Source organism: Sander vitreus, chromosome 7, assembly GCF_031162955.1.
Source record: "Sander vitreus isolate 19-12246 chromosome 7, sanVit1, whole genome shotgun sequence".
Lineage (NCBI taxonomy): Eukaryota > Metazoa > Chordata > Actinopteri > Perciformes > Percidae > Sander > Sander vitreus.
Genome location: NC_135861.1, coordinates 922,073 through 933,110, shown reverse-complemented (window position 1 = coordinate 933,110; position 11,038 = coordinate 922,073). Strand labels below are relative to the sequence as shown.

General features: G+C 45.2%; 1 protein-coding gene across 1 annotated transcript in view; it reads right to left on the bottom strand.

The window, feature by feature from the left end:
• cacna1fb (calcium channel, voltage-dependent, L type, alpha 1F subunit) overlaps window positions 1-11,038 on the bottom strand; it is a 92,313-nt gene that overhangs the window by 71,354 nt on the left and 9,921 nt on the right. Inside the window, exons 11-15 of the mRNA XM_078253833.1 lie at window positions 9,782-9,989; window positions 8,038-8,158; window positions 5,900-5,975; window positions 3,403-3,530; window positions 3,165-3,264 (exon numbers count right to left, since the gene is read on the bottom strand). Of these exons, the coding sequence (XP_078109959.1) occupies window positions 3,165-3,264; window positions 3,403-3,530; window positions 5,900-5,975; window positions 8,038-8,158; window positions 9,782-9,989 (633 nt within the window). The remainder of the gene's footprint in view (window positions 1-3,164; window positions 3,265-3,402; window positions 3,531-5,899; window positions 5,976-8,037; window positions 8,159-9,781; window positions 9,990-11,038) is intronic.

The window sequence follows — 11,038 nt, the reverse complement described above, 5'->3', positions numbered from 1 at the left end:
ACGGCAGCCTGACCGAGAGAGGAGTCAGACACGACGAGAAACATCGGAGCTGCGTTTTCAGAATGGCGAGAACGGAGACAAACAGAAGCCTGCAGATCTGATGCTGACCTGCGTTCTCGCTGCTGCACTTGTAAGTATCTTTGGGATGAACTCAGTTTAATCTTTGTATTTCTTGTTATTGGGACCTCAGGATGTTTGCTATTGTCTGTAAAGGTTTTTATTATGATCGCTGTCTGTTACGGGCTCACTAGCTAGCTAGCTAGTGGAGATGTTAGCATAGTCGTTAGCAAACACCTCAGTGGACATGGCTCCGTGCGTTCGCCGCCTTCTTTGAAAACAAATGCACAAGACTGTTAGGCCTGCTGCTCCTAGGTAGCTTCTCTGTCTCTCCCAAGGGGGGTCAGCTTCTCCTCGGAACACGTAGCTCCTATGGCGCCATTTAGATGCTACCAAGCCATCACCTCCCGTTAGCATCCCGTTAGCATCCCATTGACTGCCATTCATTCTGACGTCACTTTGACAGAGAATACCTTTACATCTGAAGAGTTTAAAGACTCTATTTGTCCGTTGTTTATTTCTAAAGAAACACGACAATGTATAAAAGGCTCCATTACCTTGTAGCTCACGTTATGGCTCCGTAGCAGACGTTTTTATAACAATAGGCTAACGATTGGGTCATAACCACGAGACTTCCTGTCTCATAGTAGAGGAGTTACCGTATAGTACAGGAGAAGCTCTCAGGCAGTTTGGACTTCCATCAGCTGTTTAAGTGTAATGACTAATGTTAACTATCATTTTAGTGATCAATAATGAGCCTGTGTCTATGTTATCTCCTTACATATACCTACGCTCTCCGTCTCTGCTAGATTGGGAATGATTGAGATTTCTCTTGGCACAGCTACCAGAAGACTTCCAACTTTCAGACAGGTTGCTCACGTCACATCTACGTCTTCAAGCTCAGTTGGAGGCTGCTCAGTAACGCTCAGCCATCACCGGGAAAGAGCTTCTAATGTCCTTCACTGGTCTCCGTCCAGAGACACGGGGTCTGGTGTGAGGGAGTCAGGTTTCCAGCTGCAGCTCATCTACCACTATCAACCTCTGCTTCATACACACAGTCAACCTTCCACTCTGCATCATATCATAGTCAAGACGACCACAGTCAGTCTCACTTATGACCAAACCAGCTACCTGTTTGCTAGTTGTGTTTTTGCCTGTTCTGATCCGTGTTTCTTGTGCCTCAGTATTTTCACTGCTGCCATCCACCGGACCAGACCACTACCATTGGACTACTGCACCACAAACTGTATACTGGATACTCTGACTGAACCACTCCTGCTCGGACCCTTTGGACCTGTTCGCCTCTCTGGAAACCTGGACTTGCTGTTCCCCTTTCTGGGAACCTAGACTGAACTTAAGTACTTTGAATAAATCCTGTTTAACTTTCACTCTGGCGCTGCGTTTTTGTCTGCATTTGGGTTCGTGTTTCGAAACGTAACAATGACCAGAGGGAGAAGATGGGAGGGGGGAAAGACGCCAACGTGTTTTTACGACTGTGTTGCCAAATATCTATTCTGAAGCTGAAGGGGGGGCTCTATAGAGAAACCTGTAGGGGGGTCTCTATACAGAAACCTGTAGGGGAGCTCTATAGAGAAACCTGTAGGGGAGCTCTATAGAGAAACCTGTAGGGGGGCTCTATAGAGAAACCTGTAGGGGAGCTCTATAGAGAAACCTGTAGGGGGAGCTCTATAGAGAAACCTGTAGGGAGGGCTCTATAGAGAAACCTGTAGGGGGTCTGAGAAACCCGTAGGGGGGCTCTATAGAGAAACCTGTAGGGGGGGCTCTATAGAGAAACCTGTAGGGGAGCTCTATAGAGAAACCTGTAGGGGGGCTCTATAGAGAAACCTGTAGGGGGAGCTCTATAGAGAAACCTGTAGGGGGGCTCTATAGAGAAACCTGTAGGGGGGGCTCTATAGAGAAACCTGTAGGGGGGGCTCTATAGAGAGGAAACCTGTAGGGGGGCTCTATAGAGAAACCTGTAGGGGGGAGCTCTATAGAGAAACCTGTAGGGGAGCTCTATAGAAAAACCTGTAGGGGAGCTCTATAGAGAAACCTGTAGGGGGGGTCTATAGAAAAACATGTAGGGGGGCTCTATAGAGAAACCTGTAGGGGGAGCTCTATAGAGAAACCTGTAGTGGGGGCTCTATAGAGAAACCTGTAGGGGGCTCTATAGAGAAACCTGTAGGGGGCTCTATAGAGAAACCTGTAGGGGAGCTCTATAGAGAAACCTGTGGGGGGCTCTATAGAGAAACCTGTAGGGAGCTCTATAGAGAAACCTGTAGGGGGGCTCTATAGAGAAACCTGTAGGGGGGCTCTATAGAGAAACCTGTAGGGGGGCTCTATAGAGAAACCTGTAGGGGGAGCTCTATAGAGAAACCTGTAGGGGAGCTCTATAGAGAAACCTGTAGGGGGGCTCTATAGAGAAACCTGTAGGGGGGCTCTATAGAGAAACCTGTAGGGGGAGCTCTATAGAGAAACCTGTAGGGGGAGCTCTATAGAGAAACCTGTAGGGGAGCTCTATAGAGAAACCTGTAGGGGAGCTCTATAGAGAAACCTGTAGGGGAGCTCTATAGAGAAACCTGTAGGGGAGGGCTCTATAGAGAAACCTGTAGGGGGAGCTCTATAGAGAAACCTGTAGGGGGGGGGGCTCTATAGAGAAACCTGTAGGGGGGGCTCTATAGAGAAACCTGTAGGGGGGGCTCTATAGAGAAACCTGTAGGGGGGCGGGGGCTCTATAGAGAAACCTGTAGGGGGGCGGGGGCTCTATAGAGAAACCTGTAGGGGGGGCTCTATAGAGAAACCTGCGAGAAAACAGCGAAGAAATTGCCAAAACTGCATAGCGCCCCTTTAACTGTCTGTACGGATCTAAACTGTTCATATCTGATTTAGTTTGGCCTTCCTGTCTCTCATAACCTTTCACACATACACACACAAGTCCACACATCCTCATTATATGTATATTCTTTTCATTTATTTTATGACTCATGCTTGTTACCTTAGGGGTTTTCTTAATCTCACCTTCACAATCTTTCTTGTGGGTTCCTGTTGCCTTGATTTTATTGTCCAAAATGAATACAAACGACTACTAAATAAATACTTCTACTTACGGGTTTGTGTTGCTGAGGCAGAAGAACGCACTGCCTTCTGGGATTGGAAGAACCTTCTCTTTAGGAGGAACCAGGTCCGTCATCTTTAACGGGATTTCATCTGACAAAAAGGAGAGGAAAAGAGAGGAGGAGAGAGAGACAACATCTTCTGATTCATCGCCTCAAAAACATTGCTTTTGTTATGGAATTATGAATTAATTGTTTTATTTCTACACAGGCTATTTTTCATGTGAAGTACCTGTAGACTGTTGTACAGTTATACTGTTATGACGCAGAGTGTTGCCGTAGTTAATGTAAGTCTCTTGGTAGTAGTATTGTGCACGTAGTGTAACATGATCCTCCTGTTTTTCTCCTGACGCGTGTGTGCTATCAGGGATGCACCGAATCCAGGATTCAGATTGGGCTGAATATTGGGCTTTTTGACGGGGTTGGGTTTCTGCTGAACCCTACACTGGCACGCTGCGCGCTACGCTGGTCGCCGTGATGACGGCGCCGTTGATTACAGGAAGGTGTTTACGTAGGTGGAGCTTCAATGCAGCAGGCTGAGAGGAAGTGGAAATGGAACTGGTGAGCAGAAAAAGTGTTGTTTGGCAGTACTTTCAGTCAAAAGAAGGCCATTCAAGTCCAGATACATGTTCAATCTGCAATGCTGATTAGTCTGGTGGTGGCGAGGACCCTAAACAATACACAACATCACCGCTGTTACAACATCTGGTATGAAACATCTGGAAGAATACGAGCTGAGCATGAAGGAATCTACAGACAGCAGCCAGAATGCAGCAACTTCAGGTACGGCAAAGGAAGGACAGTCACTGTTTACTTCATTAATGTGTTGACTGTGTTCATGGACTGAGGATGGGACGAGGACTCAGCAGAACCTCAACCAGGGGGTTCAGGATTCAGCAGAATCTCAACCAGGGGGTTCAGGATTCAGCAGAATCTCAACCAGGGGGTTCAGGATTCAGCAGAACCTCAACCAGGGGGTTCAGGATTCAGCAGAATCTCAACCAGGGGATTCAGGACTCAGCAGAATCTCAACCAGGGGGTTCAGGATTCAGCAGAACCCCCAAAATCTGGATTTGGTGCATCCCTATGTGCTATTAAACGTGAATACAAATGTTCACCATAACTTTTTCGTCAATGAACAGTATATTATATATATGTATATATATATATATATGCTGTTATATATGTGCTTGACGGCCGTTTGTCATTATGAAGACATTTAGATAAATGATTCGATCACGTAGAAATAACTAAATAATAAATCATGTTACGACCTTAATACAGTTTCACTTTAAATAACTCAAATAGCAATAACAATGCAATATCTTTTAATGTAATTGTACTGTTCTCTTTATGCATTTATTTCCAAGCGTTAAGATAAATAAACAGCCAGCCAAACTCCTTTTTTAAAGAGCCAGGAAGTGAGCGTGCTTAAAACAAACAAACATCTCTGGTTAGAACAATAATTACAAAATGTCTTTGTGATTTTTTAGGTGATAACTGACTTTCTTCTCCTTCAGGAGGCTCCTCTTCCTCCTCGTACTCGGTGTCTTCATCCATGTCCACCTGCAGAGACACACAAGCATCAGACTCCAGGACTCACATTTAATATGGCGTGGTCCTGCTCTACGCCCTGCTACGCCCTGCACCGCTACGGTGGCCGACAGGGGCCAACGCCCTGCAACATAACAAACAAGATTACACAACAGATGTTCTCCAGGCCTCTAGGGGGAGCGCTGAGTGGAACAGCTTGATGTTCGACCCCACGGGGAAAGAGAGAGAGAGAGCCATAGACAGTATATATAATGGACCACCAGATCCCGTGTCTCTGGATGGAGACCAGTGAAGGACGTTAGAAGCTCTTTCCCGGTGATGGCTGAGCGTTACTGAGCAGCCTCCAACTGAGCTTGAAGACGTAGATGTGACGTGAGCAACCTGTCTGAAAGTTGGAAGTCTTCTGGTAGCTGTGCCAAGAGAAATCTCAATCATTCCCAATCTAGCAGAGACGGAGAGCGTAGGTATATGTAAGGAGATAACATAGACACAGGCTCATTATTGATCACTAAAATGATAGTTAACATTAGTCATTACACTTAAACAGCTAATGGAAGTCCAAACTGCCTGAGAGCTTCTCCTGTACTATACGGTAACTCCTCTACTATGAGACAGGAAGTCTCGTGGTTATGACCCAATCGTTAGCCTATTGTTATAAAAACGTCTGCTACGGAGCCATAACGTGAGCTACAAGGTAATGGAGCCTTTTATACATTGTCGTGTTTCCTTAGAAATAAACAACGGACAAGTAGAGTCTTTAAACGCTTCAGATGTGAAGGTATTCTCTGTCAAAGTGACGTCAGAATGAATGACAGTCAATGGGATGCTAACGGGATGCTAACGGGAGGTGATGGCTTGGTAGCATCAAGATGGCGCCATAGGAGCTGCGCGCTCCGAGGAGAAGCCTACTCCCTTGGTTTCTCACCTTCACTTCTTTTTGTTTCTCTTCTTCCTCTTCTTCTTGTGCTCCGACTGCTTCCTCCACCGCCACTTCCTCCGTCTTCTTCCTGGAGTACAACAGGAAATAATCACAGACCACTCTCTTCTTTCATTGTCTCTGTTTCTTCCCGTTTTCTGCTCTTATTTACCTCCTTCCATCGCCTGTTCTATGTTTCCTTTTACCATGACACCTTCTAATTTCCTACCCTCCCTTCCTTCATCCCTCCATCACTCACTCTTTGTTCTTGTCGTCTCCGTCTCCCCCTGCCAGGTTGTCCACAGCGATGGCCAAGAAGACGTTCAGCAGGATGTCTGACACGTTAAGAACATGCAACAACATCCACCTTTTCTACAGACCCTCTTCTACTACACGTATCTGACGGCTTTAGTTCCCTTTTTTTGTTTATGTTTTTGTGTCTAAGTGACTAATGGTATCAACCATCTTTGACATTGGTCCTGCTCAATCTGAGACTGTGGTGAAACAAGCTGCATTGTAACGTTAACGGGCAATTGCGCACCTTCAATCACACATGCTGCGTTATTGACTTTAGACCAGATTTTTGTTGGTCAATGGTGTCATCACTTCCCTCTGCCTCAAGATAGCAATACTCCCAGAATGCACCTGAACACACCTCCTTGTAAGACCAGCACGCCCAGAATGCACCTGAACACACCTCCCTGTAAGACCAGCACGCCCAGAATGCACCTGAACACACCTCCCTGTAAGACCAGCACGCCCAGAATGCACCTGAACACACCCCCCTGTAAGACCAGCAGGCCCAGAATGCACCTGAACACACCTCCCTGTAAGACCAGCACGCCCAGAATGCACCTAAACACACCTCCCTGTAAGACCAGCACGCCCAGAATGCACCTGAACACACCTCCCTGTAAGACCAGCACGCCCAGAATGCACCTAAACACACCTCCCTGTAAGACCAGCACGCCCAGAATGCACCTGAACACACCTCCCTGTAAGACCAGCACGCCCAGAATGCACCTGAACACAGCAGCCGCAGCGCTGTGGAGGAAGGTCTGGCAATGCGAGGCTTATGTGTCAAGCCGTGTGAGCGGCAGCAGATGTGTGTTTTCTCACCGTGTCACCTTGAAGATCCTCAGCAGGCGGACGCAGCGCAGCACGGAGATGCCCAGCGGAGGCATGATGCAAGGCATCAGTCCACTAAAAGTTGTGTTGTTGCTGCTGACAGACTCAGATTATTATTCTAAGTGTCTGACAACATTATGAAAGGATCCCTACAGAGATAGACCTTTTAGTTAAAGAGGAAGATCCTTTTAGTTTAACATGAAACAGCCCCGATATCACCATCACCAAACTCCACCAGACTCCATGTAAATAATCAGGACTTTTATCATCGTAAAACACACTTCATTCAAAGTGGACAGAAACTAAATAAAACTATCATAAGCCGTCTTGGTTCATCTTTCCACTGTTCCAACAATCACCACTCTGGTTTGGTTGAAATAAACCCTTAATTCACCCATTTACATGTGGAGATATGCTGGCTCTATACACGCTAAAAGTCCTGATTATTTACATGGAGTCTGGTGGAGATATGCTGGCTCTATACACGCTAAAAAGTCCTGATTATTTACATGGAGTCTGGTGGAAATATGCTGGCTCTATACACGCTAAAAAGTCCTGATTATTTACATGGAGTCTGGTGGAGATATGCTGGCTCTATACACGCTAAAAGTCCTGATTATTTACATGGAGTCTGGTGGAGATATGCTGGCTCTATACATGCTAAAAGTCCTGATTATTTACATGGAGTCTGGTGGAAATATGCTGGCTCTATACACGCTAAAAGTCCTGATTATTTACATGGAGTCTGGTGGAGATATGCTGGCTCTATACACGCTAAAAGTCCTGATTATTTACATGGAGTCTGGTGGAGATATGCTGGCTCTATACACGCTAAAAGTCCTGATTATTTACATGGAGTCTGGTGGAGTTTGGTGATGGTGATATCGGGGCTGTTTCATGTTAAACTAAAAGGATCTTCCTCTTTAACTAAAAGGTCTATCTCTGTAGGGATCCTTTCATAATGTTGTCAGACACTTAGAATAATAATCTGAGTCTGTCAGCAGCAACAACACAACTTTTAGTGGACGCTGACTGACGCTGACCATTAGTCCTAGAGCGTTCTCGCTCAATACTGGACCAGTTTCAATGATATTTGTTCCAATTAGTCACTTAGACACCAATGCATGAGAAAATAGGGTCCAGGTTGAAGAAAAATGCAATTACCCTTTAATTCTATAGCATGAATACAAAGAAGAAATGTTCTTGCGTGGAGGGGAACGCCCACGCTGTTTGTGATGTCATTGAACGCCTCACTTAGACGAAGGATACAGTTACCACAGATGAAGAGGATGACGAAGTAAACGCAGACGATCATCCCCGGGAACACGGGGCCGCCGTACGCCATGATGCCGTCGTACATCACCATGTTCCAGTCCTCACCGGTCAGGATCTGCTCTCACAGTCAACATCAGCAGACACATGTATTATACCATCATATAACACAGTCATAGGCAGCTTACTTCTTCCATCACTGCTTTTAAAATACGTCTTACATAGGCCTATGCTGTATACGTATATATATATATACTATACTGTATACGTATATATATATATACTATGCTATATAGCGTATATATATATATATATATATATATATATATATTATGCTGTATACGTATATATATATATATATATATATATATATATATATAGCTATATACTATGTATACGTATACAGCATAATATATATCATATATACTATACTATATATATATCGTATACAGCATAGCCTATATATCAGCATATATATATATATATATATATATCGTATACAGCATAGTATATATATATATGCGTATACAGCTTATAATATATATACTCTATATATATATATATATATATATATATACTATGCTGTATACGTGATCATCTCCACTCGCACACGTATGCTGTATGCGTATGCTATGTACTTTATGCTGTATCACGATATATATATACTTATACACTATGCTGTATCACGTGCACAGCAGCGTGTGTCTGTGTGTGTTGTCTGTGTGTGTGTGTGTGTGTGTGTGTGTGTGTCTGTGTGTGTGTGTGTGTGTGTGTGTCTGTGTGTGTGTTTGTCTCGTGTGTGTGTGTGTGTGTGTGTGTGTGTCTGTGTGTGTGTCTGTGTCTGTGTGTGTGTGTCTGTGTTTGCCTGTGTGTGCTGTTTGCCTGTGTGTGTGTATGTGTGCTGTGTGTGTGTATGTGTGTGTGTGTGTGTGTGTGTGCGTCTGTGTGTGTGTTTGTGTCTGTGTGTGTGCTGTTTATGTCACTGTGTGTCTGTGTGTGTGTTTGTATGTGTGTGTGTGTGTGTCTGTGTGTGTGTTTGTCTGTGTGTGTGTGTGTGTCTGTTTGTGTCACTGTGTGTGTGTGTGTGTCTGTGTGTGTGTTTGTCTGTGTGTGTGTCTGTTTGCGTGTCACTGTGTGTCTGTTTGCTATGTGTCCTGTGTGTATGTGTAGTGTGTGTGTGTGTATGTGTGTCTGTTTGATGTCACTGTGTGTCTATTGTTTGTATATGTCATGTGTGTGTGTGTGATGTGTGTGTGTATGTGTGTATGTGTGTGTGTCTGTGTATGTGTGTAGTGTGTGCATGTGTACTGTCTGTGTTTGTCTGTGTATGTGTGTGTGTGTGTGTCTGTGTGTGTGTCTGTCTGTGTGTGTGTGTGTGTGTGTGTGTGTGTGTGTGTGTGTGTGTCTGTTTGTGTGCTGTGCTGTGTGTATGTCTCTGTCTTTGTGTGTGTGTGTGTGTTTTAATGTGTTAATTAATTTTGATGCCGCTGTCGCTGCTACGTCACCCCGATCGTTCTGATTGGTTGAAGGACTGTCCAATTGCGCCCGGAGTCATTTGAACTACGCCCGTTGATCCCGCCTCTTGTGTAGTAGAAAACACAGAGCAGACTCCCCAGACTAATGTTCAATCTATACATGTCAAATCGGCCAAAATGAGAAATGATATATATATATATATATATATATATATATATATATATATATATATATGTATATCTATATATATATATATTAGTGTTACCTGGAAGCAGGTGAGCAGCGCCTGCGGGAAGGCGTCGAAGGTGCTGCGTTTGGTCTGCGTCTCGTCGAAGTTGAACTTCCCTCCGAACAGCTGCATGCCGAGCAGAGCGAAGATGATGAGGAAGAGGAAGAGCAGCAGCAGCAGCGAGGCGATGGACTTCATGGAGTTCAGCAGCGACGCCACCAGATTGGACAGAGCCGTCCAATGGCTGAGCAGACACAGAGTGACGTCAGAGCGGGACGCGGTAGCAGTAGCGTGTACATTGACATGCTGACAGAAATCAAACATACTTGATACAAGCGGCTATAGTTGTTCATGGGCGCCATGGCGCCCGCTAAAGCTAAACACTAACGAGGAAAGTTGCTGATGTTCAATCCTTCTGAAGCGAGTCATCCAACGGGAGTTTTACCGGTAGATTAACACAGACCTCCTGGTACTGGAGACATTCATCTACATGTACTGCAGAACATCTGCTGACTCTCCCTTAAAGTTACCAGCTAATGCTAACGGTAGCTAGCTAGCCTGGTACCATCTACTTGCATGTCCTTCAATGTGTGACTCTGCAAGATCCCCAGTCATTACATATTATGACAGTCTTTAACGTTAGGGTCCTATTTTAACGATCTGAGGTCACGGCGTGAAGCGCCTGCTGCAGGTGTGTTTAGGGCGTGTCCAAATCCCCTTTTGCTAGTTTGACGGCGGAAAAAAGGGTCCGTGTGCCGGGCGCATGGTTCAAAAGGGTTGACCTTAGTGTCTTCATTAATCAGAGGTGTGTTTTGGGCGTAACATGCAATCAACCAATCAGAGATCATCTCCCATTCCCTTTAAAAGCCAGGCGCGTTTGGACCTTGGAGCATTGCTGTTATGATGGAGGATTTGCACCGTAATATTTGTATTAGTAATCTTCTGCATGTGTGTGTGCTGCTGTGCGTCCCTGTGTGTGTGTGTGTGTGTGTGTGTGTGTGTGTGTGTGTGTGTGTGTGTGTGTGCTGCTGTGCGTCCCTGTGTGTGTAACAAGCATAGTGTGCACGTGCTGTGTCATGAGCCTAGGAGCATTTTACTAATGCTCTGTTAAAATAACAATGAAATGCTGCGTTATTGACTTTAGACCAGGTTTTTGATGGTCAATGGTGCCATCACTTCCCGCTGCCTCAAGATAGCAATACTCCCAGAATGCACCTGAACACACCTCCCTGTAAGACCAGCACGCCCAGAATGCACCTGAACACACCTCCCTGTAAGACCAGCACGCCCAGA